The sequence below is a fragment of the Pseudophryne corroboree genome, chromosome 5, assembly GCF_028390025.1.
Source record: "Pseudophryne corroboree isolate aPseCor3 chromosome 5, aPseCor3.hap2, whole genome shotgun sequence".
In the NCBI taxonomy this organism is placed as follows: Eukaryota; Metazoa; Chordata; class Amphibia; order Anura; family Myobatrachidae; genus Pseudophryne; species Pseudophryne corroboree.
The window spans coordinates 621,713,510-621,732,764 of NC_086448.1; the positions used below are offsets into that span (position 1 = coordinate 621,713,510).

Consider the following 19,255-nt stretch of genomic DNA (forward strand, 5'->3'; position numbering starts at 1 on the left):
CTCCTTCAAGTCTGACCCATCAGCATCAGAGTCAGATGCAGGAAATGGGCCAGAGATCGCTTTTGCGGACAAATGGGAGGGAACTGAGATGCATTTTTGGGGACTGAGTCTCTGTTCATAAATTCATCCGTTTGTTTTAAGTATTTAATTTCTCTTTCTCATTGCGGGACAATTTTGTAGAAAGAGTGGAAAGCAATCTTTTAAGAGAATTAACACACTCTGGTTCAGCCCCGCTAGCTTGTGATCCCGAGTACCCAGTAGTAAGCCCCCTGGTGAAAAGGAACACTCCGCTGCACAAGAAACACACTCTTTGCCTGACATAATGTAAATGTTACAGCACACACACACACACAAGAAAATGTTAAGCACAATTAACCCACAAAAAGCCCTTCAGGGAGACACAGAGTTGTTTGGAGTCAGCCCCCACCTTATCGCTAAGGCCAAGCTTAGCCGGGTCGCAGACTAAACACCCTGATAGGGGACTTAGTACACTAATAGTCGCTCCCTACCCCCTGGTACCGCTGAGGTAATCTGGAGTCACACTGGAGGAGCTGCACATCCCTATTCTGTCAGCGTCTGTGTCCAATGCAGAGGGAAAATGGCGCTGGTAAGCTGCTGGATCCTCTCATAGTGAAGCCCTGCCCCTTCAAAGGTGCGTGGTCTTCCCGCTATTTTTTATACTGGCTGAGAAATCTGGTGCTTAAAATGGAGAGAAATCGTTTTAAAGCTGTGTTGCCAGTCTGGGTACTGTGTACAGTGTACTGAGACACAGTTGTGTACTGTGTCAGGAAACAAATTCCGCCCCGCTAACCAGGACGCCGGCTCAGTACTCACCACTCTTCATTCTTCTGTCTCTGTTAGAAATTATGGCTTTTACTGCGCACTGTGGTACATACATGTGGCGGGGAGTGCTGCTGATGTATGACAAGCTTGTCCGTCTTGTTTGATGTAGCAAATCAACACTTTGGGTAATATAGTGCTCAACCCCTATTTGCGTGGATTGTCTCAATGTCTGTTGTCAAGATGTTAAATGACCATCAAAACTGTATATTGCATAACAAAATGAATTTTTATTAATTGCTGACACCAGTGTGTCTATTTTGGGTTTAGACTGTAAAAGTTCAATAGAGAAATAATGGCTGGTTTGGTCTTCTCAATCTGTATTGGGAAACCAATAATTTCCTCAAATTTTACCGGTAACACTCTGTGTTGTAGGTGTTAACAAAATATTAGAGTGTTGACATTATTAGTCAATATGTTGGAGGTGAAATGGACAAGGTAAAAGCAGTGAGAAAAAAATATTAAAAAAAGGAAAAAAAAAAAAAAAAAATTATATATATATATATATATATATATATATACACATACATACATACACAGGAAAATCCGTGAAAGTTAAAAGTAAAAAAGCGTCCTTTGATTCAGAAAATCAGACCGCGGCGTCCCGCTGATATGTGTTAATGTGCGCGCTCTCTGTTACTTTAATAATGTGGTCTCCATGGTGTTCGGGTATGCAGTGTTAGGCTGATATAGATAATGAAGTGGCTCTGGACTGGCTCACCTAACCTCTGCCTTAGTCCCAAGTGGTGTGTCTGTGAACAGTCATTCACTGGAAACTGGTCGGCATCGGGACAGGGTCCTGTCTTGGGGGAGATATGTTCACAGTCGTGGCTCTCGGAGCAGCTTACTGAGCTATCTTCCTCCTTCGGAAAACTCACCTCACTATCTTAATCCGCCGATCACAGTGTCCCATCACCGGCTTCCCTCTGGCGCTCGTCCGTTGTCTGTTAGATTTTCCCTCAATTCCAGGTCTTCAGTCACGTCACCGACTTGCTTTCAGAGGTGCTGTTTCACCGTCCCGTCCTCAGTCTCAGTTGGCCGTTTAGGTGCGGTATTGATACAGTGCTCCAATGCGTTTCGGCACTTGGGGGCCTTCCTCTGGGAGATTGTCTGACTACATGCCTGTGGATGGATTTTAAATAAAGAGCACGAGCCTGTTTGCTGTCTGATTGGTTCTAGGTGTCCATTCATTGATTCGTTATTAGTGCTGTCACTCATTACATTTGTCCAATCATGTTGTCGCTGGGTCTCTGATTAAATAAAAAACTTTTTTATCTGACTGTTGGTACATGTTGCTTGCTGTGTTTTTTTTCCTAGTGATGATTCCATGTCATTATAACTATCCTGACAGAGTGATCTTTGTGTAAGGAGGTTTTAATTTATCCATAAACGTATGAGCAGGTGATTGAGTGAGTGGATACTGGGATAAATGATTTATTAAAATTAATGAAGTGAGTGACAACTGAATACATAAATAAATGAATAAATTGAATCTGTGGAATAAATGACTGAATTGACTGTAAATGATAATTATGGGTATTGATCTGCCTAAATATAGTAATAAATATCCATAAAAATAAAATAAATAAAAATGTGCAAGATCATATTGTGGGGTGATTTTGAGGGAAAATAATAATATTATGGGAGACGAAAAAGAAATTGATAAATTAGCAACTACTGCAATGGAAGCTTTATGCTGACCTACTTGCATGATTGCCCGAGTGCATTTTCCATTTGGGAGGAGACAGAACCACATCCTGCTGGAGCATATTTATGGGCCATTATTTCTGATTTTTAAATAAAGGACGTAATTTCCACTAATCGCACTATTGGGATATGACATTTAATCATCATCCATAGGTATATTATCCATAGGTATCATCATCCATAGGTATATTATCCAGCACCACTGCGGATTTGCTTCACCATTTGTGAACAGTTTACATCATATTTTGGATGGTGGATTCTAAAAGAGCTTTCTCTCCAAATCAATTCCCCCTGATAAAGTCCCTATAAGGATGAAACACGTCAGACAAGAGATTAATTCTCTTTTTAAAGGACAAACAAAATACCAGTCTCGTGGGGGTTTATATCTGTCCATTTGCCATGTTTTTAATAAATTACAATATATTTCTATGTATATGGTTGCTGGTTGGATGCTAATTTCAATTGGATACTTCATTGTAATTTTGTTTACTGTGCGCCCTCTGAATTTGTTCTCTCTCTCTCTCTATATATATATATATATATATATATATATATATATATACATACACACACACACACAACTATATATATATCTATACACACACACATATATATATATATGTACATACACGTGTATATATATATATATATATATATATATACATACATACACACACACACACATATATATATATATATATATTAGGGCTGGGTAAGTTAACGCGTTAATATTGCATTAACGCATTAATTAACGCTGACAATTATTTTAACAATTGGCGGCCATCGGGGAAGACATGCAGCTCCTCTCCATCTCCCTGCAGTCATTGGTGGATACAGCGGGGGGCAATTGTGGCGTTCGCGCCCCTAGCACTGTGCAGATGTAATCAGCTCTCTTCGTCCTCCCAGCTGTTGGTGCATACAGTGGTTAGCTGCGGGTAGCCATGGGGACCGTGATAGCGCCGGTGCCATTTCAAGTGTATTGCTGGCCGCCAGCGAGTCAATCGGAACTCGCTGGCGCCCGCAAGATGGAGGAGACGAGAGGAAGCAGCGGCTAGCAAAATCAGCACATGGGACTCACACCAAGCTGACCGACGAGTCTGGAGCTGCACGGGGAGGTGGACATTTGCTAAGGTACATTATGCACTCATTGCTCACAATCTATTAACGGTCCTGCCTCAAGAATAGAAGCTAAGAGGCAGTGTTTCTTTTGAGACAGACTCCTGTTTATACATAAAGGAAGTCTTTGTTTTGTGATACCTATTTGCAGTTATAAAGCCATTCACTACACAGCCTGATCCAGTTATGCACAATAGAACACTTACATGATGGATGGATGTATGTATGTATGTATGTATGTATGTATGTATGTATGTATGTATGTATGTATGTGTATCTCTCTCTCTCTTTTTTCTCTCTCTCTAAATGTGCGCAATAGATTACTTTTGAATTCATTATTGAATCTTGCGCATAACTACATATCCATATATATCCACAAGGTATGGCACTCAGACTCTTTTATAGACATGCACATGAAAAGGAAAAAGCATAAGATGCCGGGCGGGAGAACCACCCACGCTGTGTTCAGTGATCCCTGCTGACATTATATATATATCAGGATGACGGGGTGAGACCCCCCGAAACGTCGTTATGACCATAAAGTATTTGCACTATTGAAAATCGCTGGGAGTGCCGCCTCTCTCTTTTGGCTACATTGGGATTCATGGTCTCAAGGAGGGCACCCCAGCCAGTCATTCTAAGGTGTCGCTGTCCCTGTGAGTGCCGGGTTGCACAGTGGTATATATATATATATATATATATATATATATATATATATCTCATACATACACACTTGGGCAGCTATTCCGCAGTCAAGAGCAAGGTGACTCTGCCCTGGAAACCCTTATATCAGGAAATCCCAGGTGCTGCTGATCACACACCTGGGATTCTGCTTCCAAAACCTGGTCTGGATCCTCCACATTACTTTCACATGGAAACATGCTGTCTCTGCCATACTCCTCCCCCCATAGCTTCAACCACCCTGGTGCAGCTACACTATTTTCAGGTGAGCTCTCTGCCATGCCCACCACCACCTGTGTTTCATCCACCCAGGTACACAGCCTTCCACCACCTTCCAGAGGTCACCCATCTCGCCTTCTTTCTCCTCCCCTAGCTTCACCGTAGGGTTGCTTGGAGGAACAGGACCTACAAACCTCATGGAAAGGGCATCGGCATTGAGGTGCTGTTTTCCCGGACGATGCCTCACTTTAAACTTAAATGGCTGCAAAGCCAAAAACCAACGGGTCACACGAGCATTCACCTCTTTGTATGCATCCACTGTAAGGGTGCATGGTCTGTGACCAACAAAAACTCTCGTCCCAATAAATAATACCTTAATGACTCAACTGCCCATTTAATGGCCAAGCACTCTTGCTCTACAGTTGAGTACCTGCGCTCCCTGGGCAATAATTTACGGCAAAGGTAGAGGATGGGCTTCTCCCCTCCATATACCTCTTGGGATAGTACTGCTCCTAATCCTGTCCCAGAAGCATTCGTTTGTAACACAAATTGCTTTTTAAAGTCAGGAGCTTGCAAGACAAGCTCAGTACACTAAGCTTGTCTTAAATCCTGCCAAGCAGTTTCCACTGGTCTAGACCATGTTATCTTGTCTGGGAACTGTTTTTTAAGACATTCGGTTAGTGGAGACGCTCTAGCGGCGAAATCTCGAATGAACGTGCAATAATATCCGACCAAACCGAAAAAGGTCTTAAGTTGTGATTTACATTTAGGTCTAGACCAGGTGAGGACTGCTTCTACCTTACTAGGCTGAGGTTTAACCTGTCCTCTGCCCACAATGTACCCCAAATACTTGGCATCAATCATATCAATGGCACATTTCTGAGGGTTGGCAGTAAACCCGTGTGCCCGTAGAGATTGTAAAATGGCTTCTACCTTTGGTAGGTGTGACTCCCAGTCAGAGCCGAAAATAACAATGTCATCTAAATAAGCAGTTGCATATTCCCTGTGGGGCCGCAGCAACTTATTCATAGCTCTCTGGAAGGTTGCTGGGGCACCATGTAAACCAAATGGGAGCATTTTATATTAGAATAAGCCTTCTGGGGTAGAGAAGGCTGATTTCGCCTTAGCAACTTCTGTTAGCGGAATCTGCCAATAACCTTTTGTGAAATCAAGTGTAGTGAGATATTGACTATTGGCTAAATTTTCTACCAACTCATCAACCCGGGGCATAGGGTAAGAATCAAACCAGGACACTTGATTTAATTACGGAAGTCATTGCAGAACCGTAAGGCACCTGAAGGATTCGGTACCAGGACAATTGGATTATTCCACTCACTGGTGGATTCCTCTATAACCCCCTAGGCATAACATGTCTTCCACCCCCTGCTTTAGCGCTGCACGCTTCGCTTCGGGTATGTGATATGGTCTTTGTTTAATGACCACCCCGGGTGGAGTCACATCATCATGTTGGATGATCTGTGTCTTTCCCGGAATGGCAGAAAACACATCTTGGTAGCGTTTCATCAAGTTCACCACTTCTTGTTTCTGTTCAGGAGTAAGCGTGACTTCCATGGGTACCTGGCATTCTGAAATCATTTTAGCTACCAAACTGGGCCGATTGGCAGTTTCCTTCCAGGGTTTTAACAGGTTTACATGGTAAACTTGTACCTCCCTCCTTCTACCCTCCTGCCAGAACCTGTAATTGACTGGTCCCACTGCCTTGATGATCTCATAGGGGCCCCGCCATTGTGCATACATCTTGCTTTCTGTGGTGGGCACCAGCACTAACACTATCTCCCGGATTAAAGGACCTGTTAACTGAGGTGACGTCATACCTCTGTTTTTGACGTTGTTGTGCCCTTTCCATGTGTTTGTTCAGTAGTGGCGCAATCTGCCTTAGACGGCAATATAACTGGGCCAGAAACGGAATGACGTTAGGTTTCTGGAATGGTTGTTCTTCCCACCCTTCTTTTAAGAGATCTAGAATTCCTCTGGGCTGTCTCCCATAGAGGAGCTCAAAGGGACTAAACCCTGTAGACGATTGGGGTACCTCTCTGACCGCAAATATCAAGGTAGGAGCAGATCCCAATCTCCTTTTTCTTGTGACACTGCCCTCTTTATCATTTGCTTAAGGGTTTTATTAAATCTTTCTACCAGGCCATCTGTCTGCGGGTGGTACACCAAGGTGGTAATCCTGTCTATGTTTAGGCAACAGACATAAATCTTTCATGAGTTTAGACATGAAAGGGTGTACCTTGATCCGTTAAGACCTCTTTCGGTATTCCTAACTGGGTATACATGGTTAGTCGTTCTCTGGCAACAATGCTAGATTTCAAATTGCGCAGGGGTATAGCCTCTGGGTACCTTGTGGCATACTCAACTACCACCAATATGTATTGGTGCCCTCGAGCTGATTTTTCCACTGGCCCTATCAGATCCATACCAATCCGCTCAAGAGGTATGAAAATTATAGGGAGGGGTACCAGTGCAGCTCTAAACTCTAGCCGTGGGGTTGTCCTCTGGCAGACTGGGCATTCCTGACAATACCTCTTAACGGAACATAGAATACGTATGGGCAGCTTCTATCACCAACCGCTCCAGTTTTCGGGGTACCAAGAGCTGATCTACCCTTTTCCTTTGTAAAGTAGTGACACGATATAGAAAGTCATTTTTTCAAAACAAAATATGGTACACCCTCTGATGGTAAAGCATCAACTACCCTGCCGTTAACTAATTTAACAGTCTTAAAGGCGTGTACCAAATTGCTGTCATTGCGTTGATCTCTCCCAAAGTCCCGCAGTAATATCTTCTCCCCAGCTGGGTTCCAATGGGCCTCAGACTCAGTCTCTTGGGGTGGTTTGGGACCGGCAACCTCTCCCCCGGATGCTAAACTTTGGTAGTCTCTGGCTTCTGAGTTGTTTCGGTGGTTGACGGTTTGTTGGAAGCATGCCAGGTAACCAGCTCCTGTAGCAACGGAAAGTCCCGGCCCAGGATCAGCGGATACGGGGGTCTGAAGGCCACCACTGCTACCACCTTTAACAACCAACCTTGAATGGTCAGTGGTAAGTAGACCCGTGGGCACTCCTCCACATCGCGATGGACGTACAACACCCTGACAGGAGGCTGGACCTTGTCTGCTCCCAGAGGAACCACGTTGGCCGCGACAATGGTGAGCTCACTGTTGGTATCTACCAGGGCACAGGGTTTTCTACCTGTACCTACACCTGGAAACAGGGAGGACTCTGCTTGGGATACCCCTGCCGCCTCCATGCTGACCAACGGCCGAGCCGTTTTCCCCGCGCTGCAATCCATCAGCTCGCCCTGTTTTGGGCAGTCCTGACACATATGACCAGGCTCGCCGCACTCAAAGCACACCAAGGGAGGCGGAGCCTTTAACTACTGGGACCTGAGTTCTGGGTTTGGGTGTTGGACCGTATCCTGACCTGGCTTTATTCAGCTTTCCCAACATCAAGTGCCGCTCAATCACCACTGCCAACTCATATGTCTGGGGGTCAGCCTGAAGGAACACTGCTGCACCGAGCGGTCTAACACCCGCATAGCCTGGTCCAGTGTGACTACCACCACAATATGTACTGCAGAGTTTTTATTCGGCTGAAACCAGGCCCTTGACAGTCAGGATAATTTGGCCAGCTGTATCCTGGGAGGCTCTTGAGCTTTGTTGGGCCCCGTCACTCCAATCCTATCTAGTATAGCCTTTTTCAGGCCAGCATAGGCACGTGCCTCAGCCACAGTAATGTCCACATACGCCCGCTGTGCCTCCCCTGTTAAACAGGGAGACAGCCTGTCAGACCATTTCTCCGCAGGCCATCCAAACCACATGGCCGTGCGCTCAAACGTGCAAAGGAATGCCTTTATATCATCCGCTGGGGTGAGATTTAGTAGCCTCTCCTGCTCTGGCTCAGATTTTTTAAGCGCTTTTACCTCATCGCACAACATTTGCAAGTTCAGCAAAGTGGTTTAGTAACTCCTCCATTTTGCCCAGCGCTGCCCCTTTAAAGGCCAAATATAGGAGGTTTAATATAATGTGCCAGGCTTATCAAACAGTCCAAGCCGACACCTGCCTGTTTTGGTGGCTATTTAACACATAACAGTAAACAGTCTGCCTATAATGCTATGGCTCTTTAAGGCTGCCACTTTCACTGCATAACCAGATAGGAAGAAAAGCAAAAGGGAAAACTTGCAGTTTAAACACCGGTATGCTTACCAACAGTTTCTGCTGTACTCCGTGTCCTTGCTCGCATTCTCCACCACTTGTGACAAGGATCACACACATGGGAACTCAGATGAACATTTTCGGTGTTTATTTGGAACAGCATGTCAGCACAAAGCAAGTTACATCAATATGCAGTCGGTATTACAGGCAGTAGCATACAGGCACTTTCAGCATAGCAGACTCTTGATAGGCTCCTGTGGTTCCTAGTCTAACCCACATACCCCGGCCTATCACTTGGGCAGCTATTCCGCAGTCAAGAGCAAGGTGACACTGTCCTGGAAACCCTTATATCAGGAAATACCAGGTGTGTGATCAGCAGCACCTGAGATTACATGATATAAGAGTTTCCAGGGCAGAGTCACCTTGCTCTTGATTGTGTGCATCGAGAGTTTCCACCTCTGAACTCACACCCTAGGGTGGTTGGTGGCACATCACTATATCTGTTGCGGTGTAACATTGGTTTCATGTCAAACACCTTAATTTATGATGTATAATTTTTATTGTACATATTTTATAGAATAAATATCAGATGTTCTATTAATTGAGGGCCTTTGTGCCTTATTTTGGTGTATGCTTTGCTGTGAGGGTATCTTCCAGATAAATATCTAGCGGAGTACAATCAAGCATTGGTCTAAAGTCCTACCCAACAACAACCCCAGGTCGGGATCTCAAGTCCTTCAAGAACATATTCATACACTTGGACACTTGTCTTTGAAATGGGATACGGTCATTAGGTCGACCACTACTGGTCGACATGCATTAGGTCGACATGGTCACAAGGTCAACATGAACAAGGTCGACATGAGTTTAACATTTTTTTTTCCTTTTTCATTTTTTTTAACTTATTCATACTTTACGATCCACGTGGACTACGATTGGGAATAGGAACCTGTGCCAAGCACAGTGGTAGCAAAGCGAGACACCTTGCTTGAAGCATGCGAGGGGACACGGCTCACTAATTGGGGTTCCCAGTCACTTTACGAAGAAAAAGACACCCCAAAAAGTTATTTTAAAAAAACCTCATGTCGACCTAATGACCATGTCAACCCAAGTGTGGTCGACCTAATGACCCATACCCCTTTGAAATAATCTTCTTGGACTTGTGTGGACAATTGCATTTGGACCTTTTATCTATCTATATATCTATCTATCTATCTATCTATCTATCTATATATATATATTAAACGTGAAGCCGGCACTCCCCTCTGTACCAAAGCAGGTAACTTGCATCCGGTGCCTTCCAGGTGCATTAGGCCACAAACAGTCAATCACCAAACATACCAAGCATAGGCGGCACTCAGGACGGCTTGTAAGAATCACATGGAACCAGCATAGATTTCAACATTTCAATCTTACTCACAGATTTTCGTCAGGATAAAGATAAGTAACACAACCCACATTTAAATACACCCATCAAGTGAAAAACCACGCCCCCAGCCCGTCACAGACGTGGCTGAGATGACGTGAACATAACATGTGAAAACCATCACCAATAATTACATGCAGACTGAGATGCTAGAATATACACAGAGACATAAGGAATACATCATTGTAAAATACAGAAACAAATAGCCATACTGTTACAAACTGTTCAATTCAACTTATAAACAAATACTGTAATCAATCAAAGCGAGTGCACTTATTATTAATAATACCTGTTGCACTGATTGCCCATAAGCCAAAATAAACAATCAGAAAAAGTTTTTTTTTTTTAAACTCATATACAGAATCACATGAAAGCCACTCGAATTGTAAGATAACTCTAACAAAAGGGAATAATAAGGATATACCTCACCATTCCCTTTTGATAATTTAATCACGATACATAGAGAATGATAAGCTATATAACAAACCCATAACCAGTTATAAAGATACATGTAAACCCGGATTCTCGTTTAACCCCTTAGGAGCAAGGGTATTAAGTTTAAAAATCCACTCAGCTTCCCGCTGTAATAACAGACGTGATCTTTCTCCTCCGTGTGGATTAGCTGGAATATGAACAATAATCCTATAGCGTAGGGACGCTAAATTGTGTTTGGCATTTAAAAAATGCCTGGCAACAGGTTGATCTGCTTTATCTTTCTCCAATGCTTGTCTGATTGAAGTACGATGCATGGTCATTCTTTCTTTAAACATTCTATCGGTTTTGCCGATGTACACTAAACTGCAAGGGCAAATAATCATATACACCACAAACTTTGTGGTGCATGTAACCGCTTGTTTGATGGGAATAATTTTGCCTGTGTGTGGATGTCTGAATGAACTACCACTGAGCATGTAGCTACAAGTAGTACACTGAGGACATTTAAAGCAGCCCAATTTCTTGGACCTTAGAAAATGACCCGTCAGCCGGTTAGGATCCGTAATATCAGTTTTTAATAATAGATCACGGAGACTCTGGCCTCTAGTATAACAAGGCATGATATTACATGTAGCTAGTGATTTAAGATCCGGATAATTTTTAACAATGGGCCATAATGATTTAGTTGTTTTTTTAATCATCTGGCTCGAGGTGTTATAATGATTAACCCAGATAAATTTGGATTGATCATCAGTCCTATCCCTGGGAGAAAGCAACTCACTTCTAGTTTTCTTGAGTGCTTTAGTTTTTTTGTTTTAACAAACTGTTAAGACTATAACCCCTATTAAGGAATTTCAATACCATGTTGTCTAATTGAGCCAGAGCTTTCTCTCTGTCACTGGTAATACGAAGAACCCTTAAAAACTGTGAATAAGGTAATCCTTCCTTTAACGACAAAGGATGGCAACTTTGGTACTTCAACAAGTTATTGCGATCAGTGGGTTTGGTGTAGATACCGTAATTGTCTCAACTGCATTATCCACTTTCTGAATTGTTACATCAAGAAAATGAATCTTATCCCCACTCATATCATAAGTAAATTTAATTGGATGCTGCCTTTGATTATGTTTGTCAAAAATTGCTTTTAAATCATCCGCAGCCCCAGACCATATGATAAATAGATCATCTATATATCTTAGAAAGACCTTCAGGTCCCTGCTGACTGACACTTCAGTATAAAAAATATCTTTTTCTACCATAAACATATAGCAATTGGCGAAGGATGGTGCCACGGAAGATCCCATGGCACACCCTGCCAGTTGAAGGTAAAATTTTCCGTCAAAGTAAAAATAATTTCTTTTAAGAGTTAATTCTAACAACTGCAGAAAAAATTAAACATTGGGACATTTATACGCTTCATTATCAGTGATGATTCTTCTAACTGCACTAAGTCCCTGGTCATGTGGGATACTAGTATATAAACTAGTTACGTCTGCAGTGCATAATACCGTATCCTCTTTCAGAGAAGAAAGTGTATCCAATCTAACTAACAGAATTAGTGTCTTTCAAAAATGTTGGTTCCCGTTGCACACACTCCTGCAAAAATTCATTTACTTATGATATGAGTGTGGATAAGATTAATTTTCTTGATGTAACAATTCAGAAAGTGGATAATGCAGTTGAGACAATTATCTACACCAAACCCACTGATCGCAATAACTTGTTGAAGTACCAAAGTTGCCATCCTTTTGTCGTTAAAGGAAGGATTACCTTATTCCCAGATTTTAAGGGTTCTTCGTATTACCAGTGACAGAGAGAAAGCTCTGGCTCAATTAGACAACATGGTATTGAAATTCCTTAATAGGGGTTATAGTCTTAACAGTTTGTTAAAACAAAAAACTAAAGCACTCAAGAAAACTAGAAGTGAGTTGCTTTCTCCCAGGGATAGGACTGATGATCAATCCAAATTTATCTGGGTTAATCATTATAACACCTCGAGCCAGATGATTAAAAAATGAACTAAATCATTATGGCCCATTGTTAAAAATTATCCAGATCTTAAATCACTAGCTACATGTAATATCATGCCTTGTTATTCTAGAGGCCGGAGTCTCCGTGATCTATTAGTAAAAACTGATATTACGGATCCTAACCGGCTGACGGGTCATTTTCTAAGGTCCAAGAAATTGGGCTGCTTTAAATGTCCTCAGTGTACTACTTGTAGCTACATGCTCAGTGGTAGTTCATTCAGACATCCACACACAGGCAAAATTATTCCCATCAAACAAGCGGTTACATGCACCACAAAGTGTGTGGTGTATATGATTATTTGCCCTTGCAGTTTAGTGTACATCGGCAAAACCGATAGAATGTTTAAAGAAAGAATGACCATGCATCGTACTTCAATCAGACAAGCATTGGAGAAAGGTAAAGCAGGTCAACCTGTTGCCAGGCATTTTTTAAATGCCAAACACAATTTAGCGTCCCTCCGCTATAGGATTATTGATCATATTCCAGCTAATCCACGCGGAGGAGATAGATCACGTCTGTTATTACAGCGGGAAGCTGAGTGGATTTTTAAACTTAATACCCTTGCTCCTAAGGGGTTAAACGAGAATCCGGGTTTACATGTATTTTTATAACTGGTTATGGGTTTGTTATATAGCTTATCATTCTCTATGTATCGCGATTAATTTATCAAAAGGGAATGGTGAGGTATATCCTTATTATTCCCTTTTGTTAGAGTTATCTTACAACTCGAGTGGCTTTCATGTGATTCTGCATATGAGTTTTGTTTTTTAAACTTTTTCTGATTGTTTATTTTGGCTTATGGGCAATCAGTGCAACAGGTATTATTAATAAGTGAACTCGCTTTGATAATTGATTACAGTATTTATTAGTTGAATTGAACAGTTTGTAACAGTATGGCTATTTGTTTCTGTATTTTACAATGATGTATTCCTTATGTCTCTGTGTATATTCTAGCATCTCAGTCTGCATGTAATTATTGGTGATGGTTTTCACATGTTATGTTCACGTCATCTCAGCCACGTCTGTGACGGGCTGGGGGCGTGGTTTTTCACTTGATGGGTGTATTTAAATGTGGGTTGTGTTACTTATCTTTATCCTGACAAAAATCTGTGAATAAGATTGAAACGTTGAACTCTATGCTGGGGTTCGTGTGATTATTACAAGCCGTCCTGAGTGCCGCCTATGCTTGGTATATATATATATATATATCACAGAGGATATATATATATATAAAAAAATTTTTACAGACACTTAATCAATAACATTCGGAGTTGTAGAACCTATTACATTTTATTAACATGTTCCAGAATTTCACTATATTTTATTTCCCTTTTTAATATATTAACTGTGTATATTTCAATGGTAAAAGTAAAAATTATATCTTATTAAGTATACTTTACTTAAATCGATTAGTGCACCTTTATTACTTCTTGGTTTCTGATAATGTAAGTAACTCAGAATAAAAAGACAAAAATAATTAATATGAGATATTCTAGCAATATTCCAGCTAACATCATCATAAACATGTATTATATGTACCTCAATGTCAATACTGCTGGTAGGTAAATCTTTTGGTTTGCCAAACACATTTCCATGTGGTCCATGCACATAATAATGGTAGATGTGCCTGGAAAAAATTATTAAATTAAAATTACATACAAAGTCAAACTATCTCTGCAACAGTAACCAATTTAACAGTTCCAATATTTATATTAGAAACAGATCAAATGAAAAAATAAAATCGGCAAAACAATTTTGGCATATAAGATCGTGGTCAGACTTACGCTAATTGTTTGGCCCATAGATGACGAAAATGCTTTAAGTACTGTATGTGCACAGGTTGAACACCTGTTACGATGACTGCTGTAAAGCTATCTTTATTTTTTTCCTCCATGATCAGATTACGAAGGAATCGCTCATCTTCTGTGACATGAGAAAAATCAGCTGGCTGTAAAATATAACAAGCGTTTCTATGTTATGATATAATGTTTGCATTTACAGATGATTTATTTTGAAGTACTCGTTGCTCAGATTGCTTTTGATATACTAAATAATTATTTTCATTAATTACATAATCAATCTCTCTCCTCCATAGGTGCAGATACTAAGAGCTCAGCCTCAGTATCACCAGGGCCATCAAGAGCTGAATGGGGAACAAGGGCAAATTTGGGAAGTGTGGCCATACCCCCTCTTCAAAAAAAAAACAAAAAAACATACTATGTCCACCTTAGCAGCTGATCCGCCCCCCTCCAACAAGCCCTGCTCGGGCAATAAGTACTCCTCTTCCCCTCTCAGCACTACTGGGCAGGACTAAAGAAAACAATTCATAAAAAATATTTAAGGCAAACTCTTTATATCTCTGGGTCTTCTGAATACTCAAATTGTAAAAAAAAATCTTTGTGAACAGCAAAACACATATACAACATAACAGAGATGGGAACTATGCTTTCATAGAGAAGATCAAGGAAATATAATTTAATGAAATTAATTTAGTAGTTTCTTCTCGCCTACTCCAAGGCTGCAGATGCCAAGGGTTAAAAACCAAGCAGTCACTACACCGACTGGACACTTACTCAGCTTCTGCTCTAATATCTTTGTTCTTACAGCACTAAGCACTCTCCCACCAAACCCCGTATTTGCCCTTCATTCCAAAACAGGCAGATGTATATTCTTATCTGGAATATATTCAGTACATTTGTGCAAATGTAACTGACACTAAAAAGTCCATCTGCAAGAAAAGGAACTTCAGGTAAATGTATTACAAAAATTCCAACGGTTCCTATGTAAGGATATCTGATACATGATTCAGGTCTCATAGCTCCAATGTATAAATACTGGTCTTATGCCATTTACCACCTGCATGAATCAAAAGATGAAATCCTAAGCTAAAAATTTCATGGTACTAACGCATCTAAAGAAGAAATATGTACCTTCAGTGTGTACTCTGCCAGACTCTTATCTTAGAACCACAAAATAAAGAAAGGACGAGATATAATTATGAATTCAGAGATAATGGTTCAAAAAGAAATGTTCCAAAAAAGAACTTCCCGACATCAAAGTACAGGAACACAGTTAAAATTAGGAAGGAGCATTCTGAAAGAACCCCTAATAACAATGGATACAAACAATGGGAGACTCCAGTAAGCTATGGTAAGACGAATGACTACATATATTCTCCTACTAGAAGAAGAACCATCCAAACGAGAGATTGGAACAACTGGAGGAACGAAAGGGAATATCTGAATACCAACAAGAAATGGAGATTTGAAAAGAGGGAGGAAGGAAGAAAACAATGACAGTCATAGAAATAACGTCTATGAGATCTTAGACTGTGAAGATGTTAAGCCTCTTTTTTTTTTTTTTTTTAAAGAGTGAGCAAACCAGCCACCGGAACATCTATGGCTAGCCATACCAAAGACAAAAAAAATTAAGAATTTACTTACCGATAATTCTATTTCTCATAGTCCGTAGTGGATGCTGGGAACTCCGTAAGGACCATGGGGAATAGCGGCTCCGCAGGAGACTGGGCACAAAAGTAAAAGCTTTAGGACTACCTGGTGTGCACTGGCTCCTCCCCCTATGACCCTCCTCCAAGCCTCAGTTAGGATACTGTGCCCGGACGAGCGTACACAATAAGGAAGGATTTTGAATCCCGGGTAAGACTTTTACCAGCCACACTAATCACACCGTACAACCTGTGATCTGAACCCAGTTAACAGCATGATAACAGAGGAGCCTCTGAAAATATGGCTCACAACAATAACAACCCGATTTTTGTAACAATAACTATGTACAAGTATTGCAGACAATCCGCACTTGGGATGGGCACCCAGCATCCACTACGGACTAAGAGAAATAGAATTATCGGTAAGTAAATTCTTATTTTGTCTGACGTCCTAGTGGATGCTGGGAACTCCGTGAGGACCATGGGGATTATACCAAAGCTCCCAAACGGGCGGGAGAGTGCGGATGACTCTGCAGCACCGAATGAGAGAACTCAAGGTCCTCCTCAGCCAGGGTATCAAATTTGTAGAATTTAGCAAACGTGTTTGCCCCTGACCAAGTAGCTGCTCGGCAAAGTTGTAAAGCCGAGACCCCTCGGGCAGCTGCCCAAGATGAGCCCACCTTCCTTGTGGAATGGGCTTTTACAGATTTTGGCTGTGGCAGGCCTGCCACAGAATGTGCAAGCTGAATTGTACTACAAATCCAACGAGCAATAGTCTGCTTAGTAGCAGGAGCACCCAGCTTGTTGGGTGCATACAGGATAAACAGCGATTCAGATTTCCTGACTCCAGCCGTCCTGGAAACATTTATTTTCAGGGCCCTGACTACGTCCAGCAACTTGGAGTCCTCCAAGTCCCTAGTAGCCGCAGGTACCACAATAGGCTGGTTCAAGTGAAATGCTGAAACCACCTTAGGGAGAAATTGAGGACGAGTCCTCAATTCTGCCCTGTCCGTATGAAAAATTAGGTAAGGGCTTTTATAGGATAAAGCCGCCAATTCTGAGACACGCCTGGCTGAAGCCAGGGCTAATAGCATTACCACTTTCCAAGTGAGATATTTTAAGTCCACAGTGGAGAGTGGTTCAAACCAATGTGATTTTAGGAACCCCAAAACTACATTGAGATCCCAAGGTGCCACTGGAGGCACAAAAGGAGGCTGTATATGCAGCACCCCCTTGACAAACGTCTGAACTTCAGGAACTGAAGCCAGTTCTTTTTGGAAGAAAATAGACAGGGCCGAAATTTGAACCTTAATGGACCCTAATTTTAGGCCCATAGACGGTCCTGTTTGCAGGAAATGCAGGAAACGACCCAGTTGAAATTCCTCTGTAGGGGCCTTCCTGGCCTCGCACCACGCAACATATTTACGCCAAATACGGTGATAATGTTGTACGGTTACATCCTTCCTGGCTTTGATCAGGGTAGGGATGACTTCATCCGGAATGCCTTTTTCCTTCAGGATCCGGCGTTCAACCGCCATGCCGTCAAACGCAGCCGCGGTAAGTCTTGGAACAGACAGGGTCCCTGCTGGAGCAGGTCCTTTCTTAGAGGTAGAGGCCACGGGTCCTCTGTGAGCATCTCTTGAAGTCTCGGGTACCAAGTCCTTCTTGGCCATCCTTACTCCTCTCCTCCTTATGATTCTCAGTACCTTGGGTATGAGAGGCAGAGGAGGGAACACATACACTGACTGGTACACCCACGGTGTTACCAGAGCGTCCACAGCTATTGCCTGAGGGTCCCTTGACCTGGCGCAATACCTGTCTAGTTTTTTGTTGAGGCGGGACGCCATCATGTCCACCTTTGGTTTTTCCCAACGGGTCACAATCATGTGGAAGACTTCTGGGTGAAGTCCCCACTCCCCCGGGTGGAGGTCGTGTCTGCTGAGGAAATCTGCTTCCCAGTTGTCCACTCCCGGAATGAACACTGCTGACAGTGCTATCACATGATTTTCCGCCCAGCGAAGAATCCTTGCAACTTCTGTCATTGCCCTCCTGCTTCTTGTGCCGCCCTGTCTGTTTACGTGGGCGACTGCCGTGATGTTGTCCGACTGGATCAGCACCGGCTGACCTTGAAGCAGAGGTCTTGCTAGGCTTAGAGCATTGTAGATGGCCCTTAGCTCCAGGATATTTATGTGAAGTGATGTCTCCAGGCTTGACCACAAACCCTGGAAATTTCTTCCCTGTGTGACTGCTCCCCAGCCTCTCAGGCTGGCATCCGTGGTCACCAGGACCCAGTCCTGAATGCCGAATCTGCGGCCCTCTAGAAGATGAGCACTCTGCAACCACCACAGGAGAGACACCCTTGTCCTTGGTGACAAGATTATCCGCTGATGCATCTGAAGATGCGACCCGGACCATTTGTCTAGCAGATCCCACTGGAAGGTTCTTGCGTGGAATCTGCCGAATGGGATTGCTTCGTAAGAAGCCACCATCTTTCCCAGGACCCTTGTGCATTGATGCACTGAGACTTGGCCTGGCTTTAGGAGATTTCTGACTAGTTCGGATAACTCCCTGGCTTTCTCCTCCGGGAGAAACACCTTTTTCTGGACTGTGTCCAGGATCATCCCTAGAAATAGAAGTCGTGTCGTCGGGATCAGCTGCGATTATGGAATATTGAGAATCCAACCGTGCTGGCGCAGCACTATCTGAGATAGTGCTACTCCGACTTCCAACTGTTCCCTGGATCTTGCCCTTATCAGGAGATCGTCCAAGTAAGGGATAACTAAAACTCCCTTCCTTCGAAGGAGTATCATCATTTCGGCCATTACCTTGGTAAAGACCCGGGGTGCCGTGGACAATCCAAACGGCAGCGTCTGAAACTGATAGTGACAGTTCTGTACCACAAACCTGAGGTACCCTTGGTGAGAAGGGTAAATTGGGACATGTAGGTAAGCATCTTTGATGTCCAGAGACACCATATAGTCCCCTTCTTCCAGGTTTGCAATCACTGCTCTGAGTGACTCCATCTTGAATTTGAACCTTTGTATGTAAGTGTTCAAGGATTTTAGGTTTAAAATTGGTCTCACCGAGCCGTCCGGCTTCGGTACCACAAATAGTGTGGAATAGTACCCCTTTCCCTGTTGTAGGAGGGGTACCTTGATTATCACCTGCTGGGAATACAGCT

The 19,255-nt window shown here is 42.6% G+C and overlaps 1 protein-coding gene across 1 annotated transcript in view; it reads right to left on the reverse strand.

Moving 5' to 3' along the window:
- Nucleotides 1–19,255, reverse strand: part of SMCHD1 (structural maintenance of chromosomes flexible hinge domain containing 1) — an 838,152-nt gene that overhangs the window by 554,935 nt on the left and 263,962 nt on the right. The window contains exons 8-9 of the mRNA XM_063923554.1: nt 14,414–14,577; nt 14,169–14,256 (exon numbers count right to left, since the gene is read on the reverse strand). Coding sequence (XP_063779624.1) covers nt 14,169–14,256; nt 14,414–14,577 — 252 coding nt within the window. The remainder of the gene's footprint in view (nt 1–14,168; nt 14,257–14,413; nt 14,578–19,255) is intronic.